Source organism: Myotis daubentonii, chromosome 14, assembly GCF_963259705.1.
Source record: "Myotis daubentonii chromosome 14, mMyoDau2.1, whole genome shotgun sequence".
Lineage (NCBI taxonomy): Eukaryota > Metazoa > Chordata > Mammalia > Chiroptera > Vespertilionidae > Myotis > Myotis daubentonii.
This window is the reverse complement of record NC_081853.1, coordinates 8,739,538-8,766,268: the sequence shown is the minus strand read 5'-3', so window position 1 is coordinate 8,766,268 and position 26,731 is coordinate 8,739,538. Positions and strand designations below refer to the sequence as shown.

Sequence of the window (26,731 nt, the reverse complement as noted above, 5' to 3'; positions counted from 1 at the left end):
GGTTGGGCATACAGTTCTCTTTTTTTAATTTTAAAAATATATTTTTATTAATGTCAGAGAGGAAGGGAGAGGGAGAGAGAGATAGAAATATCAATGAGGAGAGAGAATCATTGACCAGCTACCTCCTGCATGCCCCACACTGAGGATTGAGCCTGCAACCCCAGCAAGTGACCTTGACTGGAATCCAACCTGCGACCCTTCAGTCCATAGGTTGCTGCTCTATCCACTGAGCCAAACCGGCTAGTGCAGGACAGTTCCTTTCTTATATCTGTTTTATTCTTTTCACCCAGGGTTAAATCTAGAAGCTGAAGTTGTATATTTTGGTGTATACTTGTTTGTACTCTGATTGGCTATGTATACAGCCCAGCTAGTAGGAAAGATGTATCTGTTATAGCATTCATCACATTTCAGGGCAATTATCTTTTTGTTTTTAATTTTGTTACAATCTTTTCCAAAATACTGTAAGTTCTTAGCAGCAAAGATGGTGTCTTTTTCATCTTCCATAACAACCGATGTTTAGTAAATGTTTGTTGAATAGATGAGTGAGTTAATTAACAACTTTCTTGAGAAACACCTTAGGCCACCTGATTAAGAGTGTAGAAAACCAGCAGCCCTCCAGGCCTTTTGACTTTTCTACAAACACTTCTGGAAAATTCACACCCAGAGAGTTCTGAATAATAAAGCCCTCTCTTTCCTGTGGTTGCAGAAATATACACCCAATGACCTCCGGACAATCACTTAACCTTTCGTACTTCTGGGAGAGAAAAGCAATAAGTCCGTGACACAGGGATATTGTACAATGTAATTGGATCTTTGAGCACCCTGGCAGGAAGCTTAAAAAACAAAACAAGAAAAGAGAGGAGAGAAAGGAGAGAGAGGAGAGAGAGATCCGTCTTCCGTGCAACAACAGGAAGTTGTGCTGCAATTTTCATCCACCAGATAACTTCTTTGGGATTGCCTCACTCTCCTACCCCTCTCCAAGCCAAAATGATGAAGTTAAAGCCCATAAATATTTGTGGACTTCCTTCATCATATAATCACATTCATGGTCCCTCCCCCAGGATCGGAACAGATTTCCTAACTTTACCAGGAATAAAGCAACATTTACACATTCTCTGTAAGGTTCAATTTTCGTTTTTGCTTAGTTTGTAATCTTCTGAACTCGGGCAAAGACATGAACTGCACAGATGGCAGAGAGTATTTTTTTTCCTCCTCCAAGGAATGTCAACAAAAAAACAACTAAAAAAAAAATGCTTAGCTCTACATTCCCCCCCCTTCCCCCCCACAATTAGATTACTACACGAAGGCCAGATACCAGAAGTCTGTGCTACAAGGAAGTTCAAGTCTTACTCTAAAAATTCAGTGATGTATTTTCGACTACACTTTGACCACTTCCAGGGCATGGAGTAATAGTTCAATGTTGGAGCCATGACATTCTGGGGATTCTTGACTCCGTCTTCTTGGCACTTATTGCTGTCGTCATGAGGCATATTAAACCTAAGGCCAACAAGACAAGGATGAGAATGTCAATAAATACCAAGGGATTGAACTGTTATCATTGATTTCAAGAATGCACGTGTCCAAAAACATTTTTATTAACTGATGGGAAGCATTTGTCATTCCAGAAACATCAGTTGTATGATCAACATATCATTCTCAGCTTGATAACTACCCATTGGCCAACAAGCTCAGAGGGCTGTCCTGTCTGCAAGACTTTCCCCAATCACAAGTTTAATGCATATGAATAATTTAGCAATGTAGGGAGGAATTTACTTCACTAGCTCATCTTGAAAATGGAAATCAGAGAGTTAGAAGTGTGTAGACTTGCTTCATATAAAAGCTGGGATAAAAGTCTGTGAGGTCCAGTCCATTGATTTCTCATGTGTTTGGTTTTCTTTTTCTTTCAAAAATTTGGGTCCCATGCCTGGCTGGCATGGCTCAATGATTGAGTGTAGACCTATGAACCAGGGGGTCATGGTTCGATTCCCGGTCAGGGCACATGCCTGGGTTGTGGGCTCGATCCCCAGTGTGGGGCGTGCAGGAGGCAGCCGATCAATGGTTCTCTCTCATTATTGATGTTTCTAACTCTCTTTCCCTCTCCCTTCTTCTCTGATATCAATAAATATATATTAAAAAACATTTGGGTCCACAATAATTACCAGATGGAGTAAGTGCCTAATGGAAATTGTAGGATGGAAAAACTCGAACTGTCTTGTTTGAACTTAAAAGGAGTTCTTAATGCTTACAAGTCCATTTTCTTAAAAGAATGACTGCCCAGGTTTCTAGTGCAGCTGCACAGTCAGTAATACTGCCTGTACCACCAAAGCCAACCCAAGCCAAGCATCCAAATCGACTTTAGCTGTTGAGTTCTCTGTCGTGCAAAGGAGCTGGTGTTTACTCCCCACCCCTCACCAGAGCTTGACTAAATCCACTCTATTTAATCACATAATCAGAAAACTTCTTTTCATTCAAATATCAGGCACATTTGCTCAAAGCAGGGGCTAGGTAATAATACATATTCATTAAGCACTTACTAACCAATAATAACCAAAACTTTTTTTTTGCATTCACAACACGCAGGACAGTGTGTTAAATGTGTCAGATGCTTTTTTTCACTTAATTACCTATTTGACCCAGTGAATAATACAATTACTATCCATGTTTTACAGGTAAGGAAACTTAGTTGTAGAGGTTTAATTGCTTGATTGAGGTCGTAAGGCTACTAAGATGGGGGAACTGGGATTGCAATCTGCTTTAGTCTGGTTCTAAAGCCTCTTGTTTGGGAGTATATGTATATAAATGATAGTCCCTCTTGTTAGATGAGTTGTGATGATTTGTCAGGAATATTGTGGAAAGATTTCTATATCCAGAAGACACTGAATTACCTCCCCGTCTTCCTCTTCCACTCTGTGTCTATGGACATTCTGGTGCAAGAGGGGAGGGGCTGTTTGTGAGGCATCCAATGACACTCAACAGATACAAGAGCAATTGCTCCCCCCCCACCCCCGTCCCCCCTGCACCAATGGCTGTTGGGATTTTTATCATCAGAAAGTCCGGACTGAAACACCTTAACATGTAATTGTTAAAAGGTTCAGTAGAAAATCTGTGATTTTCACTTTCCTTCACTGTGAGTAAACCTAACTTCATGAGACAAAGCATCAAAATACAAAGAATTCATTAAAGGGTTAGGAATATACTTCTCATTTAATAACTCACATCATCCACCAGATTTCATATTTCACTTTCTGATACTTTTGAGATGGGGTATATATGTATTGTGCCCACTTCACAGGTAGGGAAACAGCATACAATTTCAAGTCAAGCAGAATGTGGAACCATTCAGTCCAGAACTTGGTCTCTGGCTGCCAAACGACCTCTGCCTGAAAGCAGGTACCCCAGCATAGTACCGCCAGGTCAGGCTCAGAGGAACAACCACCCCTACCTGTGCGACTGGTGAGGACTACAGGGCATCATGGAAGTGAAAGCCCCTTAACTATGCCAGTGACTTGGGTTTTGTGCAGGGAAGATATTTGCTAACTATGCATTGAATTTTCTCAACAGCTGAAAATAATTTAGTTTTTGCTACTCAAAATTCTCACTTTCCTCAAAATGTCAATGTTATACACAGTCTAAAAGAAGTTTATAAGCTCTTGTTGGAAGGAAATTAATAATATTTCTTCAAATGGTACACTTTTCTTAGCCATATGTTGGGGAGAAATGTTAGTCTGCTAATGGAAATTTGAATGCCTTCCTATTTGTAATTTTTCCTATTCCATTTCCTAGGAAAGGAACAGCAGTCCTGTTGAAATGCCACCTATTCTTCACGGTTAAATCTACCCTCCTACCTACACTTCCAAAGAAATGTATTACATTTTATGTAAAATAAACAAATATTCCTAAAAGATTCTGTTAAAATAGGTTTGGGAAAACCAAGTTAAACAAAATCAACAGTTTACTATAGAACTTGTCAGAGCCTTTATTTTATACCATTTAGCCTTGTGACTCCAACCAGGGACAGACAGGGGTGGGCAAACTTTTTGACTCGAGGGCCACAATGGGTTCGTAAACTGGACCGGAGGGCCGGAACAAAAGCATGGATGGAGTGTTTGTGTGAACTAATATAAATTCAAAGTAAACATCATTACATAAAAGGGTACGGTCTTTTTTTTTTTTTTAGTTTTATTCATTTCAAACGGGCTGGATTCGGCCCGCGGGCCGCAGTTTGCCCACGGCTGGACTAGACAAACATTTTTTAAACTCACATGACTGCTAAACTGATAAGAACAGATACTACACTTGATCTTAGCCACAAGGCTGAGAAGCGACCTTGGAGAGTATGTGAAATACGCCAGTCAGAGAAAGACGAATGCCATATGATCTCACTTATATGTGGAATCTAATGAACAAAATAAACAAAATAGAAACAGACTCATGGATACAGAGAACAAACCGACTGACAGCTGTCAGAGGGAGTGAGGGGGTAGGAGACGGGAAAAAAAGGTAAAGGGATTAAGCAAAAACAACCACCACAACTCTGAGACACAGACAATAGTATGGTGATTACCAGAGGGAAAGAAGGGTGTGGGGGAGGTAGAAGAGGGTACAGGGGAGATAAAGGGTGATGGAAGAAGACTTCACTGGGTGGTGAACCCACAGTACAATATACAGGTGATGTATTATGGAATTGTACACTGAAAACCTAAATGTCACCCCCAAAAATTCAGTAAAAAAAGAAAATTTTTAAATCACTTTTACAAAACTCATTTTTCTCCCTGTAATAGCATGGATGGACCTAGAGCAGTGGTTCTCAACCTTCCTAATGCCGTGACCCTTTAATACAGTTCCTTATGTTGTAGTGACCCCCAATTTCATTGTTACAAATTGAACATAATTAAAGCATAGTGATTAATCACAAAAACAATATGTAATTATATATGTGTTTTCTGATCATCTTAGGCAACCCCTGTGAAAGGGTCATTTGACCCCCAAAGGGGTTGTGACCCACAGGTTGAGAACCACTGACCTAGAGGGTATTATGCTAAGTGAAATAAGTGCGACAGAGAAAGACTTCGCTTATATGTGGAATCTAATGAACAAATAAACACACAAACAAAATAGAGACAGGTACAGAGAACAGGCTGAGGAGTGTTAGAGGGGAAGGGGTGGGCCTGGGTGAAAAGGTGAAGGGATTAAGAAGTACCGACTGGTAGTTAGAGAATAGTCACAGGATGTAAAGTTGGGCACAGGGAACAGAGTCACTAATATCATGATAACTAGTATGTGACAACTAGTCTGGGGCCAGGTGGGCACTTGAAGTGGCAGGGAGACCACTCTGGAAAGTACACGCTTTTCTAACCACTTTGCTGTACACCTGAAGCTAACATAGCATAACCCTGAATGTCAACTGTAATTGAAAAATAAAGAATATCAGACTACAAAACTCCTTTTGTTTTCACCGACCATTCTTTTGGAAATGGTGTTCAAATTCCTGTGCTTTGGGAAACACTGGGGGGATCAGTAGTTTTCAAACTGAGTTCCAATAAATCCTTGAGTTTCATGACCAGCATTTGAGAAACCAAAAGGACAGAGAGCAAGCTGACTAATGGGACTCTGGCCACCACAGCTGCTTAACGAAAGCCAAGCTTTTGTGCGCTATCAATATTGGGTATCTGATCACATTTCCTTTAGAGAAAAGAAAAGGGGTATGCTCTTAAAATATGCTTGAAAGGTGCTAGTTTTGAAATATACCCATTCTATGTTGAACTGAAGTGGAGAGATACCTATCTATCTGCCTTGCTTTAGCCTAGCACCGCACACTGCACAGAGGTGCCTTCGGAAGCCTGGTGGATGATCGAGCTTGCTTAACAGATGATTTCAGTTATGGAGTTAACATCTGACATGAAAATTGATATGCAACTCCATTAGTGACATCTGAGAAAATGATTTCAAAAAGATGTAATTTAATTATTACTTATGGAAAGAAAACGATGCAGCTCAAATAGCAGAATAGTTTCTAGGAAATTTACACTATTTTGCCACATGTTCTAACCATGCTCTGCCTCTAAAAGAACAAAAGGAAAAGCCAGTTTCACAATGACCACTTAGTGACCAAAATTCATGTTTTCCTTGCTCTCTCTTTGTTCATTCTCTCCCATGACAGAGGGGTATCCCTGTCTGAATTATAGGCATATAACCAGAAGCAGGGAGGATCTGGATTTGTGAAAATCTCATGAGCTGGGCAATGATGGACCTTCCTCGACAAAGATGTCCAGCCCTCCTCCTCCGATTCCCAGTAGGAAGGGAGAATATTAGACTTTTCATAGAAAACGTGTGCAATTAAAACAAAGATCCGCACGGGCTGCGGCCAAAGAGGGTGCACGGCATTCACTCAGCTTTCCGGAGTCAAAGTCACTTCTCCCTTCAAGGGTCAAAGTGCGTCAATCCTGCAAATTCTACTGTGACTCGAGAAGTGTCTTGCCCTCGAAAGGCAAGGAAAGGCTCACTGTTGCAGAGGAAGAAAGTTTAGGTCACTCTGAACTCAAGGAAAATAGGGAAAGGAAACATACAGATGGCCCAGTTCATGGGCTATGGTAAAAGCCGTGCTCAATCCATTATCTTCGCTAATAGAACAGCTTCTGGAGGGGTCACAAAGGGTTCCCAGTTCAGCCAGACCTATGGGAAGGAGAGAACAAGGGTTTACTTGGACAGGCAGTTGTGGCTTAAGAGTGAAAACATGCAGGGAAGGGTTGGAGCGCAGAGGACCGCACAGCCGACTCACCTAGGGTGTCACACTTGTCCTGAGCTCTGCAGATGTCCTGTCTGAAAGCAAAGCACACTTAGGGCCTGGATGACACCAGAGGGGAAACATCCGTGCCAGCCACCACCTCAGAGCCTTCCAGGCCTCACAACACACTCGCAGCCGGGAGGGGGTTACAAACCACTGATTTCAGGATAGAAAGCCACACGGAAAGGCTCCTGCTGCCTGAGGGGTGGCCTGGGACTGCAGAAACCTTTCCGAACAGGGTTTTTCCTCAAACACCGAAGTGATTTTAGTTCAGTGGTTCTCAACCTTTTGTCCCTTAAAATGCAGTTCCTCATGTTGTGACCCAACCATAAAATTATTTTCGTGGCTACTTCATAACTGTCATGTTGCTAAGTTATGAATCATAATGTAAATATCGGATATGCAGGATGGTCTTAGGTGACCCCTGTGAAAGGGTCGTTTGACCGCCAAAGGGGTCGTGACCCACAGGTTGAGAACCGCTGTTCTAGTTTATGCCAAAGACTCCTGACAACAGGCCTCTCCTCTGTGCTTATGAGTGCGTGCCTGGGAGCAAATCCGAGGCCCGTGGTGTCCAGCAAGGAAGGCCGGCGGGCCTCTTTGTTGCCCCAGACAGTTTTTGAGAATATTTTCTAGGTAGCAGCTACAATTTAAACATTGGGAGAGTTCACTTTATAGACAAATGCATATCTCCGACTCCTTGCAAAATCACAGAAGTTGGCAGCACTGGACTGTACCCCGCCTGGTAACAACGGGCTCCATCTGAAGAGCCGCTGGCCCCCTAGAAGGCCACTTCCTTTCAGACCTGCCCAATGCAGAACCTTCGGGTAAGTGGTTCCCAACAGGGGTGATTGTGTGCTCCCCTCCCCCACCCCGGCCCACCCCCGCCCTCACAGGGCATTTGGCTTCCTCTGTGGGCTGAGGATACTGTGGGTGGTCACAACTGAGAGGAGGGCATGCTACTGGTCAGTAGTGGGCAGAGACCCGGATGCTGCTAGGCATCCTGACATGCACAGGACGCCTCACAACAGAGTTATCTGCTCCCAACTGCCACAGTGCTGAGGCGGAACAGCCTGGTGCCGGGAGCTGGCTGCCAGGAGCCTACACCTCCCATCACCTTGCCTGGAAACTGCGAGATGAGAAGCCTCAGGACTGCGTACCTCGTGATCAGAATGGCAGTATCGTGCTTGATCCCACCTGTGTTGTTCTTCTGCCACTGGCAGAAGCTCCTTAATGTCGTCTGGGCATTAAAAGAGATGGGCGGTCCCTCCTAAGCACAGAAAAGAGTGATGGTTGGTCGTTGTACCGATTGCACATGCCGTTTCGGATACAGAGAGAAGAAAGAAGAAAAAAACTTGATTACCTGTTCATTATGAATCACAACTAAGTTCACAACAACAATATTAATTAAATTTCCAATAGTGGGGTCTTTATAGATAGAGGCTACCTGCAACCGAGATAAATTTTTCAAAGTTAATTGTGAACTCTGTGTAAGCAGCAAGCAATTCACTTCTTATGTGCGGCTCCACCTAATTGTACATTTCATGCAGCATATGCATTTTTCAGTTTTGAATTTTCATTCATTCATCAAACACTCATTAAAACTATCTTTGTAAAATTATTCATAGATGGACGTTTTAAATAATAATAAATTCTAACACATTTACATTTTAAGGTACTTTCTTTAAAAATTGCTTAGCCATGCATCTTAATAGTTCTCTATGCCAAAATACTGGATATTAACTTTGATCAAGCTCCTTCTTCCCAGTTGAAGTCCCGATTGCCAAATTATGGATCTCACATTGACCACGTCTTTGCCAATACTGCTGCTCTGCATGCTTACCACGCATCTGTATTCTCCACAACCCGGTACCTAGTTTTTTCACCCATATTGTTTAATTATGAGAGTTAACATTCATTGGATGCTTCTCGTGGACTAGACATCGCTGAAAACTGCATATGCATTTAGTCTCCGTAATACCTGTGCTAGGCATCATTCTAACTTCTACCCAACAAATGAAGAAACGAAGGCTCAGAGAAATGAAGTAACTCATCCAAGTCTATATACAGTGGTGAGTAGCAGAGCCAGAACTCTCAACCTCTGTCAACTTGACCCAAGCCCATGCTCACAATTGGAATTCTTAGGACAGGTCTGAATTTATGGGTTGGAAATGGAGTTGAGTCTGTGTAAGGTCTGATTAGATTTTTCTTTCTCTGCTCCAGGACAGGAGAAGGCTGGGACACGTAGGACTGAGCATGGCAGAGGTGGGTCACGGGAGGGTGGAGGGGAGGCAGGCTCCAGTGTTGGGTGGAGAGCACCGGGGACTGGTTCACAGCAGTGAGGGAGAGACAAGGAGAGCCATAGGCCAAGGAGCGGGAAGAAGAAACTCTAAAGCAATGTTCCCAAACATGGTTGCTTTCCACATTCATCTGAGGAATATATAAAAAGTAGATTCCTGTTCAAATAAATTAAGGTCAGTGAAGGGGGGCAAGATCATAGGGACTGCTATAGAAAAACATCTCCAGCCCTAGCTGCTTTGGCTCAGTGGATAGAGCATCGGCCTGCGGACTCAAGGGTCCTGGGTTCGATTCTGGTCAAGGGCATGTACCTTGGTTGCAGGCACATCCCCAGTGGGGAGTGTGCAGGAGGCAGCTGATCGATGTTTCTCTCTCATCAATGTTTCTAACTCTCTATCCCTCTCCCTTCCTCTCTGTAAAAAAAATCAATAAAATATATATATGAGAGAGAGAGAGAGAGAGAGAGAGAGAGAGAGAGAGAGAGAAAACCACCTCCAATATTTCAAGAAAAAAGCAATGTGTAAAACAGTCCAGGACAATTCTGCATTTCTGTTTGAGAACCAGTTGTAAATGCATACATATATGTTAAGAAGTGTTGAGTGCCATCCGATACGGTAGCCACCTGCCACGCATAGTCACTGAGCACTAGAAACGTGGCTGGTCCCAACTGAGATGTGCAGTGAGGATAAAACATCCTGGATTTTGAAGGCTTAGTATGAAAAGTATTAAACTATCTCATTAATAATGTTTGAAGTAATATTTGGGTATAAAATAAAAATGCATCATTAAAATCAATTTACCTACTTGTTTTATTTCATGAGGCTACTAGAAAATATAAGATTATATATGTGGCTTACATTGTATCTCTATTGGGCAGAGCCATTTAGAAACATATCCAAAAAAGCTTACTAATGGTTGCCTTTGGGAAGGAGTGGAAGCATGAGTAGGGAACAAGTTATTTATTTTTTTAAAGGAAACAATGAATTCCTTATTTTGTCAATCCTCACCCAAGGATATTTTTCCATTGATTTTTAGGGAGAGTGGAAGAGAGAGAGAAAGACAGAGAGAAACATCGATGTGAGAGAAACACATTGATTGGTTGCCTCCTGCACAAGCCCGACCAGGGCCCAGGCTGGGGAGAGCCTGCAACCAAGGTATGTGCCCTTGACTAGAATCAAACCCGGGATTCTTTGGTCCACAGGCCAACACTCTATCCACTGAGCCAAACCGGGTAGGGCAGAACAAGTTATTTTTCATCTATGAACTTTTATGTTAGATTTTAAAAAATTATGCAAATGTATTGCTCTTTCAATTCAAAATGGGCATAGAAAAATAGAGGGAGAGATTTCTAGGCCCCACCCGAGGGCTCTTTAGAATCCTGGGGAAGAGCCTAGGTGACTGATTCACAGGCAGCAGCGGAAGCCGAGAGACTCACACCTGGCTGTGCGAGCTCGCATGTCAGACAGAGTGCTGGTCTCAGCAACGGGACCAGCTAGATGTCACACCAGTCTCCAAGCCTTCACAGGACCATGGGCAAGTGACCCACCTCCTCTGAGGCTCCGTTTTCTTATTTATAAAATAGGGATGGTAATCCTACCTAGCAGAGTTGCCCGAAGGTTCAGAAATTATGCCTTTGAAGTAACAAGCACATTGTCAAATGATCACAGAACAAACACTCAATGATAGCCATGACGGTTACAAAACAGCAACCAATGGACAATCTATGTTCTTTCCAGTCACTTGCCTGAGTCGGTGAAATGCCAGCCCTGAATGATCCTCCAGAGCCCTGCATGGAAGCCCCCCTCACCCCATGGCACCTGTAGGGGCTCATAAATCAGGTTCTTTTATGTGTACTTACAATTGACATTAAAGTTAAAACATAGTGTTGAAGATTTGCTCCATGGAATGAAATCATTTTTCGGTCTGCCACCACCATCACTTCTACAAACCGTGGGTAGGACAAGAAACGCTTTGTTCTTCTGTGGGTCCTCTGTTCTCTCGCGCTGTCCGTCTTGTTCCCATAGGCAGGAAGCACCTTTGTTGCGACGCCGCTCTTGAGCACTGCCACGTCGTCAGCCAGGCTGCTCCTTCCTGCCCGTTCCCTTGCTCTCGGTTTCCTCCTGTCCTTACTGGGACTGTCCCTGTGTTCTGTAAGAAATCAAAGGCATGCATTACATGTCAAGCTGCTTCTACTTCATATTAAGAACTGAACTGGACACATCTTGAAATTATGCCTCTCATGTCAAATTGCATACAAAATCAAGTTCAACACACTTCAGACTCTACTGGTGAACCTCAATCTGCACTCTCATCGAAATGACTAAGGATGTGAAATTAGGATCCCCTGAAGTTTCCAGAAATGCTCATTTAAGGTATTAGACAAGAAATCAGGCCTGCGTTTAACAATTGCAAATGATTCTTTTCATTTGGTAACAAAAGTCTTGCTGGCATTTAAGCAGTTTCTATTCATTGTTCTTTGGCGTATAGTAAGGGCCAATGGCAGCCAGAGAGCTCTAGAGAATGGAAATGGAGATATTTCATATACACCCCCTCAGCTATTCACTAAGATACAGTATAAAGAGGTCTGAGAGGTGGGCAGCCTAATAGACAACACAAAGGAACTATAGACAATGCATGACAAAGTAGACACAGTATTATTCTATTACTGTATTTGATCATTATGATATGCAAAATTTAAGAATAGAATCACTGCTATTCAATGCCTCTGAATTTCAGAGCTCAGTTAAGAAAGTTCATTAAACTCAGGGAGTGTGAACAGGTAGTTGGGACCATGATGCATAACAACAGAGAGCTCTAGTCAGTTCCAACTCATGCCCTGCCCACCAGGGTTCTACACAACCTTACTGCTCACAGTGTGGTCCTTGGACAAGAAGCACTGCAAATCTTGGAAACTTGTAAGAAATCCAGACTCTCTGGCCCCACTCAGGACCTGATAAATCAGAATCTACAGTTTAACAAGATCTCCAGGTGATTCATGTTCATGTTCATGTTTTGAGAAGCACTAGCCTCAGTCTCGGCTTGCAGCTTGTATTGCTGGTGAGAATATTCAATTTCAAAGCCATCAATCACACAATAAACAGAATAAGCATAAAAGTGCCTGCCACAACATGCTTTGAGTAATAACATAATGCAATCAGTTATCTTGCCTATCAGTTTATAAATGTGCTTGTGTGTGGGCCAGGGAGAAACTTCCTTTTGCCCTTCCAGGTTCTTCTGGCTGGTCTAGATATTACATTAACATGAAGCACTTTAACAAGAGAAAATAGCCAAATTCAGTTACATACATATGTATGGGAACCTCATGTACATGAGATAGTCAGAGACCCCCCACATACATGAGGATCAGGGACAAGAAGATAAAATGAGATGTACATGGCATTCTGAGCTAAGGAGGTGGCAAAGAGCCTTGGGCTTCAGAGGGGAGAAAAGTCAGTCATTGGAACATAAGAGGAGCAGCTGTTGAGTAGTTAAGTGTTTGTCTGTCCTATGCATAGATCATAAAGTCATTTCTGGTGATAACTCTAATATGCGCAAGACCCTTAATATAGATTCTTTAGGGAGAGGAAAACGTTTCTTGCGAGCCTGTGGGGTCTTGACTGCCTTCAGCTCAAAATAATTCAAGTGCCAAAGGGGCACATCCTCAGGAGGCCTGTTCTGCACCCCTTCAAATGCCACTAGCTATAGTCTCAAACAGTCCACAGAGTTGTACAACTAAGAAATATGCTTATCTAAGACAGGGATACAATTCTTTACACCACTAGACATATATAATGACAACAAAAAAGTTAAATTATTTAAGTGGCTTGACTTTTTAAGGGTGCAAATATTTCATCTTTATAACCTACTAGAGGCCCGGTGTGCAAAAATTTGTGCACTGGGGGGGGGTGTCCCTCAGCCCGGCCTGTGCCCTCCCGCAGTCTGGGACCCCTCGGGAGATAATGACCTGCTGGCAGAGGGCAGGCCCAATCCCTAGGTGCAGCCCCTGGTCGGGCTCAGAGCAGGGCCGATTGGGGAGTTGGGGCGCCACCCCCTGTCATGCACAGAGCAGGGCGGATCGGGAGGTTGCGAAGCCACCCTCAGTCACCCTCAGGGTAGGGCCGATTGGGGGGTTGGGGCACCGCCCCCTGTCACACTCAAGGTAGGGTCGATGGGGAGGATGCGGCGCCACCCCGTCACACACAGAGCAGGGCCAATCAGGGGGTTGGGGAGCTCCCCCCTGTCACGCACAGAGCAGGGCCGATCAGGGGGTTGGGGTGCCACCCTCTGTCACCCACAGAGCAGGGCTGATCAGGGGGTTGGGGCGCCGCCACTGTCACACTCAGGGCAGGGCCGATGGGGAGGTTATGGCTCTACCCCATCACACACAGAGCAGGGCCGATCAGGGAGTTGGGGCGCCGCACCCTGTCACACAGAGCCGCAGGGCAATCAGGGGGTTGGGGAGCTCCCCCCTATCAGGCACAGAGCAGGGCTGATCAGGGGGTTGGGGCGCCTTCCCCTCTCACAAACAGAGCAGGGTGGATAGGGAGGTTGTGGCCCCGCCCCCTGTCACACACAGAGCCACAGGGCGATCAGGGGGTTTGGGCACTGCCCCCTGTCACGCTGATGCCAGTGCTGGGAGGCCTCTCAGCTCCGCTGATCCCGGTGCCGGGAGGCATATTACCCTTTTACTATATAGGATAGAGGCCTGGTGCACAGGTGGGGGCCGGCTGGTTTGCCCTGAAGGGTGTCCTGGATCAGGGTGGGGGTCCCCACTGGGGTGCCTGGCCAGCCTGGGTGAGGGGATGATGGCTGTTTGCAGCTGGTCACACACCCTTCAGGGTGGGGGTCCCCACTGGGGTGCCTGGCCAGCCTGGGTGAGGGGATGATGGCTGTTTGCAGCTGGTCACACACCCTTCAGGGTAGGGGTCCCCACTGGGGTGCCTGGCCCATCTGGGTGAGAGGCTGAGGGCTGTTTTCAGGCTGGCGGGTGACTGAAGCTCCCAACTGCTCCTTTTTTTCTTTTCTTTTTTTATTCTGGGCCAGCTTTAGCTCTGGCTCCAGCTCTGAGGCCTCTGCTGCTGAAAGCAGGTATCTGGTTTGTTTGGAACACTGTATCAACTCCAGCTCTGAGATCCCAGCGGGCTGAAAGCAGGTTTCTGGGGTTTTGTTTAGCTTCTATATTTATTACAATGTTTCAAACTGCAGGCTCAGAGTCCGGCAAGGCAGGCAGGGAACGTTGGTTTCCTCTGTCAATGAAGCAAGCAAGCCTCATGTTAGCTTCAAGCTGCAGGGCTGCCGGCCGCCATCTTGGCTGGCAGTTAATTTGCATATCTCACTGATTAGCCAATGGGAAGGGTAGCGGACGTACGCTAATTACCATGTTTCTCTTTTATTAGATAGGATTGCTAAAACAATCAATTTAGGCCAGGATGTGTCTTTTGCCCAAGTTGAGTATTTTAGCTGTTGCTAAAACAGCCCAAATTACCAAATAAGTTCTATGTGGTACAGCTACAGATCACAGGACTAGCCCAAAGCCTGGTACACAGGATTCAACATTACATTCTTTTCTTCAATTCTCTTCTTTCAGGCATATTCATGGATGGGTACCCATGCCATATGGGTAATTAGGCTGTCATTCCGTTTTTAAATCATCAAGTGATTACAGAATAGGTACTACAATGTGCCAGGTATTGAACTTGGATCTTTTGGGTATGTTATCTCACAATTCCTCTCAGACTAAGAAAATTAACCTCTATTTTATAGGGGAGGAAGATAAATCTCAAAGATATTGAGCAATTTTTCCAAAGTCACATAGCTGGAAGTGGTGATATGAGGAATCGGGCATGGATTTGTAAGCAACCTAAGCAGTACTCTATTAGGTCAGATTTCTGAAAAGCTTGGAATTGAAATGGACTCAAGGTTTGATGGATAGTTTCCAAACAGAATCTGAATTAGAAGACAGCAGCTGGTAGATATTTTCACAAAGGTTAGGTTGTTATAACAGGTATATAAGAAGCCATGTTGAATCTGATATTTTTAAATGCATAAGAAAATATGTCGCCCTAGCCGGTTTGGCTCAGTGGATAGAGCATCGGCCTGCAGACTGAAGGGTCCCAGGTTCGATTCTGGTCAAGGACACATGGCCGGGTTGTGGGCTCGTTCCCCAGTAGGGGGCATGCAGGAGGCAGCTGATCAATGATTATCTCTCATCATTCATGTTTCTATCTCTCCCTCTCCCTTCCTCTCTGAAATCAATAAAGAAATATATATTTTTTTAAAAAAGAAAAGATGTCACTTATTTTGTAAAAAAAAAATCCCTGTTTAATGTTTTCTGTAAATATTTTAATACAATTTATTATAATCAGTAAAGTTTCATATGTTTAAAGTCTCATTTTTCTATTCTCTATTTCATTAATTTCTGCTTTATTTTCTTCTTTCTGCTTCCTATAGGTTTAATTTTGCCTTCATTTTCCAGTGTCTTCAAGTGAACTTACTGGCAACTGAAAAAATTGCAACAGGTGTTAGACAAGTGGAGTCAGAGAGGACCTTGGTTCAGCAATCTTAGTTCTTGAGTTCTGCTAAGAAAGAATTCAGAGTCAAGACTCAAACTATAAGAGAAAGTTTATTTAGAAAGTCACAGAGGTAGAAGTGAGCCATAGAAGAAATGAGCTCAGGAAACAGGTTACAGAGGCAAAAGAAGGGCCCTTGTTGCTGAGGAGAAGAGAGACAAGGAAAACGTGCCTGAGAGGAGGAGGAGGGGGAAGGCAGATGCTGGTGTGCTCCACAGAGAAAGCCCAACTGGGTCCCCTGCCTTGAGGGTATTTATCTGGACGTCTCAAGGGAGGCTCCCAGTAGACTATTCATCAACTTTCCAGGTGTGACCTTTCCAGGTCAAGGTCTCTACTCATTGGTAGGCACCTGGGCAGGGGGTCATTAGCCCACACGGGTAGAGTGTCATTTATCTGGTGTTGCTGCTTTTCTGGGCCTGTAGCTGAAACACAACTGAGGCTAGTTGTATTTGATGGGGGTCGTTCGACCTCTAAGGGGATCCAACTGCATGACTAGCAACATGCCAGGGGAAGAAAGGTCAGGGAAGGGTCTGAACTGCATAACCAGCGATGGGAAAATCAGGTCTGAACCGCATGACCAGCGATAGGCTAGGGGAGGAAAGGTTATCCTGGAGGCAAGGTCCTTGTTTTCCCACTTCGCCTGTTGCTAAGTACTTGAGGCTTTCCACCCTAGTGACCTTCTGTACCTGGCCTATTGTCCCTCCTCTGCTCTAGTTTGTCTAGCTGCCTACCACAGAAGGTTAGATTATTGACTTGAGATATTTGTTTTTCTCCTAATAGGGGCATCTGTAGGTATACATTTCCCTCTAAGCACTGCTTTTCCTGCCTCCAGCAAATTCATTTTCCTTCATGTGGAAGTATTTTATGACTTCTCCTTTGACTTACTGGTTATTTAGAAGTGTGATGCTTGCTTTCCACATAGTTTTCATTTCCCAGTATTTTTTTTCTTCCTGTCATTGACTTCTAATTTCATTTCCACTTTGGGCAGAGAAAATACTATGTATTACTTCTGTCCTTTTATATTTATTGAGGTTCTTTATGACCTAGCATATAGTCTATTCTAGAGAATATGCCTGTACACTGCAGAAGCATGTGGCCTCTGCTCCTGCTGGGGCAGTGTACTATAGACACCTGCTAGTGTAGCTGAGTACAGTGCTGCTCATGTTATTTCCTTGCTGATCTTCTGCATAGCTGTTCTACCCATTATTGAATATGGAATATTGAAGTTTCCAACTATTATTACTGAATTATCAATGTCTTCCTTCCTTTGTGTCAGTTTTTGCTTCATGTATTTTGGTGCTCTATTCTGAGGTGCATCTACGTTCATCATTGTTAAATACTCCTGAACTGACACTTTTTTTATTATAAAACTCTTTGATAAACTTAACCCCATCAGTAAAGTGAAAGAAGCCAGTCACAGAAGACCACCTACTACATGATTGTAATCATGCAATACCGTGAATAGGGAAATCTATAGAGATGGAAAGTAAATCAGTTGCTTAAGGATGGAGATGGAGTGGGGACGTAGTAGAGTTGATAGCTAAAGGGTACAAGGTTTCTTCTTCAAGTAATAAAAATGCTCTAAAATTGACTTTGATGTTGGTTGCACATACCACTGAATTGGACATTTTAAATGAGTGAATAGTAAGATATGGGACTCATATCTCAATAAAGCTGTTTTAAAAAGAGGATATGTCACTTAGGTTGTGAAAATTAAATAATCCTTACTTAATGTCTCCTCAATATATTTTGACTTATTGATTATTTAGACAAACGTATACCTGCAGTGAAAAAAACACTCAAGAAATGCTGTGCAGAATTTACTCTTTTTGACCACTAAGGGGAAAAAATGTAGTCTTAGAGAGTCATCAGGGGGAATTTGGACATGGGAAAACCAAAGGATGATTTAGGGCCCTACTTGGAAATAAGAAACATTTATTTAAATAGCAAAGTTGGAAAAAAATTAAGGCATTAACCAGCGAAAGGTGACAATGTCTTTCACGGCATAACCCATGTAAATTCTAACATGCCTGGAAGATATTCCATTCACAAGTAACCTGTGGTATGAAAATGCAGGAATAAAATGACTTCTTCAGACTAGATATGTCTTCTAATACATAACATTTCCCTATCTTTTACCCAACTGATCTTTTATCCTAGTTGTTAGAGTCAGATTTATTGACCTAATTAGCCCAACTAATTTCTATCATATTAATCATTTTAGCATTAAAAATAGAGTATGAACTTCAAAGATTCAAAGATTCACTATGACTACAAACATAAACATTTTTACTTAGAATAAAAAAAATTATAACTTGTATACTTACTCAGCTCTCTTGCCTCTGAACAGACAATGATTTCTACCAAGTGACACACATTGGTAGAATGGGAAGGAAGCCATCCACATTTCTCTTTAATGACCTTTTAGCATAATGGAATTGGGGCAAATGTTTCTAATTTGCAATGCCATTTGCTAGTAGCTTTATCAGAATGGGCTACATAATGAAATTTCATTCTTGTGGAAAGTATAGTATAAAAATTAGATAAATATAGGTATAGATATAGATATGGATATAGATATAGATATAGATAGATATTTTTAAAATAATCCTCATCTGAGGATATGTTTTTCATTGATTCTAAAAGAAAGGAAGAGAGGGGGAAAAGGAGGGAAAGTGAGAGGGAGAGAAACATTGATGTGAGATACATCAATTGGTTGCCTCATGCATGCATCCTGACCTGGGATTGAACCTACAACCCAAGTATGTGCCCTGACCAGGAATCGAACTCACCACCTTTGGTGCATGGGACAACGCTCTAACCAAATTGAGCCAACTGGCCAGGGCTGGTCTGTATATTTTTTGACCTTCCTTTCCACACATTTATTATTACTTTTATTGAGATATAATTTGTATACCATAAAATTCACACCTTCCAAGTATAGAGTTCAGTAGTTTTTAGTATATTCAGAGAGTTGTGAAATAATCACTATTATCAAGTTTTAGAATATTTTCAGTATCCCAGAAAGAAACCCTGTGCTCATTAGCAGTCACTGCCCACGCCCCCTCTCCCTCCAGCATCTGCCAATCAGTAAACTGGTAAATTTGTCTGTTCTGGCATTTCATACAAATGGAGTCATACAGCACGTGGCTTTCTGTGGCTGGCTTCCCTCACTTGGCATATTTTCAAAGCTCATCCATGTTGTAGCATGTCTCAACACTCTATCACTTCTCATTGCCAAATACTATTCCGCTGTGTGGCTATCTCACATTTTGTATATCTGTTCATCAGTTGGTGGACATTTGGGTACAACAACTCAATTGAATAATGCTTTTATGACATGTGTGTGCAAGCTTTTGTGTGGCCATGCTTACATCCTCTCGGGTAGATACCTAGAAGTAGAACTCCTGGGTCATATGGTAACCATGTTTAACATTTTGAGGAACTGCCAAATTGTTTTCCACAGTGGCTGCACCATTTTCATGCCTCTTTCTGAAGTTCAAATGTGCCACTCAGAAATAGGAAATCATTTTTTATGGTTCTTTTCTTTAAGAATGACTCAATAATTAATCACGTTTACTTCATTAAATAGCTGATGAGAAACCTGACCTAGTTCATATCCTAGAGTAGCAAGTTGAACCAAAGAAGATTTACAGATGGCAGATGAGTATATAAAGATGTGCTCTACACCATGTGTTATCAGGGAAATACAAATTAATACAACAATGAGATAACACTACCCATTGGTTAGAATGGCCAAAATCCAGCACAAATGCTGGAGAGGATGTGGAGCAACAGGAACCTTCACTCATTGCTGGTGGGAATGCAAAATGGTGCAGCCACTTTGTAAGAGAGGTTAAGTGTTTCCTATAAAAGTTCTTCATATACTCTTTTTTAAAAAAAAATATATTTTATTGATTTTTCTTTTTTACAGAGAGGAAGGGAGAGGGATAGAGAGTTAGAAACATCGATGAGAGAGAAACATCGATCAGCTGCCTCCTGCCCACTCCCTACTGGGGATGTGCCTGCAACCAAGGTACATGCACTTGACCACACTCGAACCTGGGACCCTTGAGTCCACAGGCTGACACTCTATCCACTGAGCCAAACCGGTTAGGGCAACATATATATACTCTTAATGTATAATACAGCAATCACGCTCCTCAGTATTTACTCAAGCTGAAAATTTATGTCTGCTAAAAACATACACGTGGATGTTTCTAGCAGCTTTATTCATAATTGCTAAAAGTTGGAAGCAACCAAAATGTCCTTCAGTAGATGAATGGATAAACTGTGATACATCAGCCAATGGAATATTATTCAGGACTAAACAGAAATGAGCTATCAAGCCATGAAAAGATCTGGAGGAAACTTAAACGCATATTACTAAGCGAAAGAAGCCAATCTGAAAAGGCTGCATACTGTGAGTCCAATCATGTGACATTCTAGAAAAGGCAAAACAATGGAGACAGTAAAGGATCAGTGATAGCCCGGGATTGGGGCTAGGGAGGGATACATAGGCAGAGCATTCAGAGGATGTTCAAGACCCTGAAAACACTCTGTATGATACCATAATAATGATGGACACATGTCAATCAATATTCGTCCAAGCCCACAGAACACACAAAACTCATAGGGAGTTACAGACTTTGGGCGATTATCATGCATCAGTGTAGGTTCATCAGTTGTAGCAACTGTACCACTCCGGGGAAGGATGTTAAGGGTGGGGGAGGGTGTGCCTTTGTGGGGATGGGATGTATGACAATTTCTGTACTTTCATCTCAATTTTTCTGTGAACTTAAAAGTGCTCTAAAATATGAGACTTAATAAAAAAACCTGCTATTGACACCTCCAGAAATCAAGCGCACATTTGCATTCTTTTGCAAGCTGAACCCTTGCATGTGCATGGAAACAACATTCAGGCATGTGGAAAAGCTCTCACTGGCCATCCTGTGCTTCCTAATGAGTCAGAGGCACTGCAGCCATCACGTCTTATTCCGAGGACGTGAGTTAATGCTGGCTGTTACTACTGCTCTGGCCTTGACGCCATGAGGGGAAGTGGTGACACCGACTCCACAGACAGCCAGTGTTTTAAGATCGCCTGCTCTGAGGGAGCCAGCTCCAAGTTCTATTTGACCTTGGGCAAGTGAGGACTTGCCACTCTCCTTCTCCCACGTGAGAAGATGGGTAAGAACAGTACCATCTTGTAGAGTTGCTTTGAGAACCAGCTGTAGATCATACAGGTAAAGTGTCTACCACATAGGAAGAACTCCTGGGTCATATGGTAACCATGTTTGGTACCATAAATATGGTATTTTTTTCCTATTTTTAGTAGTCATAAAGTAAGTTAGAACGAAAAGGAACCACTTATGGGAGAGTGACTAACCGTTAAAAACAATTTTCTGGCTTAAAATAACAATGTCAAAGATAGAAGCTGTTTGTACTCTAAAATGACCTTTCCTAAGTCTCAGTTTCCTGACCTCGTAAAGGAGCATAAAAATATCTGCTTCCATCTTAACGCCGTTTTTTTAAAGTGAGAAAGTATATGGAAAATCCCTTGTGAGTTATAAATTGACTTTATAATTTATTATTACTTCTTGAGCACCTACTTTGCGAAAGGCACTGAGCTGCAGATAAGCTGAACAAAACAAAATAAGAATAAGACTTAAAGAGAAACTGTTATAAATATTTAAGATGGTACAATTATTTAAAAACCTCACAACCAACTTGAATATTTGCTTACTTATTGGTGGAACTGTTTTAAACGAGTTTCACTTCCCCAAGGCCAGGCAGCACATTGCATATTCCATTCCTAAGTACCCGACTCATTCAGCAGTTACTCACCCAGTGTTTCCCAGCAACTGCAGTGGGCTGAGATGTGAATGCTAACAGTAGCGGCTGAGAAGTTCATTGCTGCCCTCTGTTTTTATAAGGTTTATCAAAATTTAACTGAACTTCCTAAGGCACCCAGCCACCTGCCACCTCCCGGTGTAAGTGTGCAGCGCAATCCCAGTCCAGGAGCTTAGGGATGACAAGAGCAAGTCCCTTTCTCTCCGCCCGGGCTGGCCTGACAGCCAGGAGGAAGCTGGACAGGAAACACAGCCCTGGGTTTTGCACTGGTTTCTGTTGCCAAGCAGCCCTGGCTCACCAGCCTGCCCCCAAGCCTCAGTTTCCTCATCTGTGAAATGAGGATAAAACAGTGCATACTCACGGGCTAACTGTGCTGACGAAAAGGGAAACACATAAAACGCCCCTAGAGCGGTGTGTGACGCACAGGGAGGAGCCATGAAATATTTCTCATGGTAATTACTAGCTGGTACTGTTTTACTAGTAGCATGCAATACCCTCTCCTCATAAATTAGTATGTTGACATTAGGGTTTCTGAAGCAAAACAACTTTACAACAGCGGTTCTCAACCTTGGCTGCACATTAGAATCACCTGGGAATCTTTTTAAAATCCTGATTTCTGGGCCTCATCCTCCGGAAATTCTGTTTCTTTGTTATGGGGTGGGGCCACAACATTAGTAACAAAGAAACAGAATTTCCGGAGGACGAGGCCCAGAAATCTGGATTTTAAAAAGATTCCCAGGTGATTCTAATGTGCAGCCAAGGTTGAGAACCGCTGCTTTAGAAGGAACCTTCTATGGGAAAGGAGAGTTAAAAGGAAGAAAGGGAAGGAGGGAGGGAGGGAGAGAGGGAAGGAAGGAAGGAGAGAGGAAGGGAAGAAGGGGGGAGAGAAGGAAGGAAGGAAGGAAGGAAGGAAGGAAGGAAGGAAGGAAGGAAGGAAGGAAGGAAGGAAGGAAAAGGCCAGGCCCTGCCTCCACAGAACTTTCAATCTAGGTAACAACACATGAGGGTTGAGAGTGAGAAGACATAGTCTGCGATGTAATTCCATGTAAACAAATGCAAGCACTAGCACCTCTCAACGGGCTCCAAGGGCTGATAACACGGGAGCAAGAGAGGAACCCAAGGCAGCTCCCTGCCCTCTGAGTCCTCCTCAGCTCTAAGCTTGGGCTCTGGGCCTGTGCTCAGAGAGCTACTCGGCGGGGCCTGCAGGGAGGGACGGAGAAGCAGTCTGCGGGGTCAGTGGAAGGTGGATAAACAGCGTGCAGAGGAAGAGATGAAACAGAAAAACAAAAACAGCCATAAAACAATGAATGTTCTAATAGTACAGAACAATGTGTTTCCAAAAATTGGGTGGTGGTGGGGGGTGGGTGCTGAGGGAGGTGGGATTGTTCTGTGTTTATAAAGCTTTAAAGGGCATGAATGAAATTACCAAGGTTTACTTTTTTAAAAGGGCCCTCAATTTGCTAGCTTTAAAAACAGCAGTCCCCGTGTGCATCACTTTGTGAGCTCTGTGTGCGCATGGGTGCGTGTCCGTGTGTGTGTGTGTGTGTGTGTGTGTGTGTGTGTGTGTGACATGCCCGTGTCTGATGGCGTTCCGTGCTCAGTACTGATGAAATGTGTGCAAAGGGCAGTGGAGGAAGAGATTATGCTGCTAAGCCTTCTTTTTGGCTCCCAGAGCCTTTATGTTTCCCTGAGTGGTTTCCGGAACATTAGTCCCAGAAGATATTTCCAAAAACAAACCAGGTAGCTTTGCAAAAACCCTTTAAGCGCATTCACATCTGGGACCTCTCCCAGGCACATTAGCATTTTAAGAGCTTTGAGAAGTCTTGCAGCAAAGAAACCAGTTTACATTAGTTTAACCATGAACTAGGGCACTCCCAGGACCTTGGCCAGTTTGTGGGGCAGGTGAGGGGACCGAGCGCCCTGGGAAGAGAGGGATGGAAGGAGGGTACTGCCGGGTGCTGCTCGGGGAAGAAGAATGTGAGAAGCTTCTTGCAGTTCAAGGGGCTGTGCTGGGAGGTGGGTGGCGGGAGCTATGCCTGAGGGTCATCACACTATTTTCTAGGAGTGGGTGCCTCCAGCTACCTGGGGAGTTAAATTTGCTGAATCAGATCCGAGAGCCGGGGCACCACCCCCAAAGGCCCTGCTGCACACCCTCCCTCAGCATCCTGCCGCTCCTCTGGCTGTCATGGCGAGACGGCCGCTACCAAGCACTGCACACGGATTAGTCTGTTATTCCTCACGGCACCCAGACACCGTGGGGACTGCTGTCTCCAAGGCACACACGAGGAAACTGAGGCACACTTGGAACAACTCGAGAAAGTATTTAAAGAACATCTCTTTGAAGTTATAAAATGCTGGACATACCCAAGTCTATATTTTACTAAGAGACTGTTTGATTTTGCTATTAATATCCTGCAAAATACCCTTTGGGAAATGTTGGTTCTGACTCACTCCATCTCTAAGCAATCAGGGGAGCTAGGCCCTTCTGGCTGGCGGGTGCCAGCGGCCCACGGCCCCCCTGCACTGTCTGTGGCCCCATTTCGACATGCCTTGGGATCTTGTAGGTCAGCACTTTCCAGTAGAAATAAAATGTGAGCCACACCTGGAAGCCAAGAATGTCTAATAGCCACATTAAAAGAAAAAGCCAAAAGAAACAGATGAAATTAATTTTAATACTCTGCTATTCTACTGAAGTCAATATATGCAACATGATTGTCATTGCAACACGTGGCACTGGCCACATTCAAGGGCTCAGGAGCCACACGGGGCTACTGGCTGCTCTATAGGACGGTGCATTCCAGGCATTTAGTGTATGCACAGTGACTACCGGTGGCAGTGAGATATGCTAGATAAGAGTTGGGGCCTGGGAGTCAGAGAGACCTGTGTTCAAATCCCCGCTGCTCCACATTCAATTGGTGTGACCTTGGCAGTCACTTAAGCCCTCTGTGTCCGGTTTCCTCATCTGTGAAATGGGATCCGAATGGTTCCTCCCTAGGAGAGGAGTTAAATGCTTTAATACACGTAACCAGCTGCACTGGGCCTGGGGCTGGGTCCACGCTGAGGGGTGTGGCTGTGGTGACTCATTGGAGGGTAGCACCCTTTTAGGGCTGCGGAATGGAGTGGCTCCAGGGCTTCCTGCTATCTGACAGCAGCTCCTGGGTGGCCCAAGGCAGAGCGGATGCCTGTGGTGGGTCTAGGTATCACTCCCTTATCAGAGACTAAAGAGCAGTTGGGCAGGATCTCTTTTAAAAAGCTTCTAGCAACTCCTGAAGAGCATATCTCCCACATTCCTTTGCTGCACAGCCTCCCAGTTCCCACAGGATGAGGACAAGTTTGCACACCACAGTCTGCAGTACCAACCCTTTCTCATCCTGATGTCGTGTTCCAGCCTCTACGGCAACGAGTGGTCCAGGGGCATGCTGTGCTCTGATCACAGTGGAGCTCCCCGGGAACCCTTGCAGCCACAGGCCATCTGCTCACAGCACCTGGCCAGGAACCCTCCCAGCCACAGGCCACCTTCCCACAGCACCTGGCCAGGAACCCGCACAGCCACAGGCCACCTTCCCACAGCACCTGGCCAGGAACCCGCACAGCCACAGGCCACCTTCCCACAGCACCTGGCCAGGAACCCGCACAGCCATAGGTCATCTGCCCACAGCACCTGGCCAGGAACCCGCACAGCCACAGGCCACCTTCCCACAGCACCTGGCTAGGAACCCACACAGCCATAGGTCATCTGCCCACAGTACCTGGTCAGGAACCCGCACAGACACAGGCCACCTTCCCACAGCACCTGGCTAGGAACCCGCACAGCCATAGGCCACCTTCCCATAGCACCTGGCCAGGAACCCGCACAGACACAGGCCACCTTCCCACAGCACCTGGCCAAGAACCCGCACAGACACAGGCCACCTTCCCACAGCACCTGGCCAGGAACCCTCCCAGCCACAGGCCACCTTCCCACAGCACCTGGCCAAGAACCTGCACAGACACAGGCCACCTTCCCACAGCACCTGGCCAGGAACCCGCACAGCCACAGGCCACCTTCCCACAGCACCTGCCCAGGAACCCGCACAGCCACAGGCCACCTTCCCACAGCACCTGGCCAGGAACCCGCACAGCCATAGGTCATCTGCCCACAGCACCTGGTCAGGAACCCTCCCAGCCATAGGCCACTTTCCCACAGCACCTGGCCAGGAACCCTCCCAGCCATAGGCCACCTTCCCACAGCACCTGGCCAGGAACCCGCACAGCCATAGGCCACCTTCCCATAGCACCTGGCCAGGAACCCGCACAGCCATAGGTCATCTGCCCACAGCACCTGGCCAGGAACCCTCCCAGCCGTATGTCACTTGCAGCACCTGGCCAGCTCAAATATTTAGTTGCTGTAAATTCAGCTCTCCTGTAATAACTTAATTCCTTAAATGAATTAAAAGTCTGTTATCTTTCTCCATAGCCATAAGATAACTGAAATGATCTCACTGGTTTCTTAATTGTTCTTACACTTAAATCCAGTGGCACTTTCAATATGTCACTTGAGTCCCACTTAAAAAAAAAAAAGTTTCTATTGATTTTAAAGAGTGAGGAAAGGAGAGGGAGAGAGAGAAACATGGATATGAGAGACAAATATCGATCAGTTGCCTCCTGCACACCCCCTACCGGGGATCCAGCTGGCAACCCAGTCATGTGCCCTGACTGAGAATCCACCTATAACCTCTTGGTGCAGGGGGCACCACTCAACCAGCTGAGCCACACTGGCCAGGGCTTGAGTGGCACTTTGGAACATCCTCTTTCTAAGCACCTTCCCAGCCAGCTTTTCTGGGACTTGCAGCCTGAAGAGAACACAGGGCTGGGAAGGAAGAGGCCTGTCTGGGCCACCTTTCCATTCGCTCTAGCTCCAATTGAAATTCTGAATCTTGATCCTCTAATCCAGAGGTTCTCAACCTGTGGGTCGCGACCCCTTTGGGGGTGGAACGACCCTTTCACAGGGGTCAACTAAGACCATCGGAAAACACATATATAATTACATATTGTTTTGTGATTAATCACTATGCTTTCATTATGTTCAATTTGTAACAATGAAAATATATCCTGCATATCAGATATTTACATTATGATTCATAACAGTAGCAAAATTACAGTTATGAAGTAGCAACGAAAATAATTTTATGGTTGGGGGGTCACCACAACATGAGGAACTGTATTAAATGGTCGCGGCATTAGGAAGGTTGAG

At 44.4% G+C, this 26,731-nt stretch overlaps 1 protein-coding gene and 1 pseudogene across 1 annotated transcript in view; both read right to left on the bottom strand.

The window, feature by feature from the left end:
- ADAMTS9 (ADAM metallopeptidase with thrombospondin type 1 motif 9) overlaps positions 1-26,731 on the bottom strand; it is a 166,388-nt gene that overhangs the window by 124,111 nt on the left and 15,546 nt on the right. The window contains exons 4-9 of the mRNA XM_059663055.1: positions 10,938-11,227; positions 8,145-8,228; positions 7,942-8,051; positions 6,779-6,819; positions 6,567-6,672; positions 1,351-1,497 (exon numbers count right to left, since the gene is read on the bottom strand). Of these exons, the coding sequence (XP_059519038.1) occupies positions 1,351-1,497; positions 6,567-6,672; positions 6,779-6,819; positions 7,942-8,051; positions 8,145-8,228; positions 10,938-11,227 (778 nt within the window). The remainder of the gene's footprint in view (positions 1-1,350; positions 1,498-6,566; positions 6,673-6,778; positions 6,820-7,941; positions 8,052-8,144; positions 8,229-10,937; positions 11,228-26,731) is intronic.
- On the bottom strand, positions 4,149-4,326 carry LOC132215962 (U2 spliceosomal RNA; annotated as a pseudogene).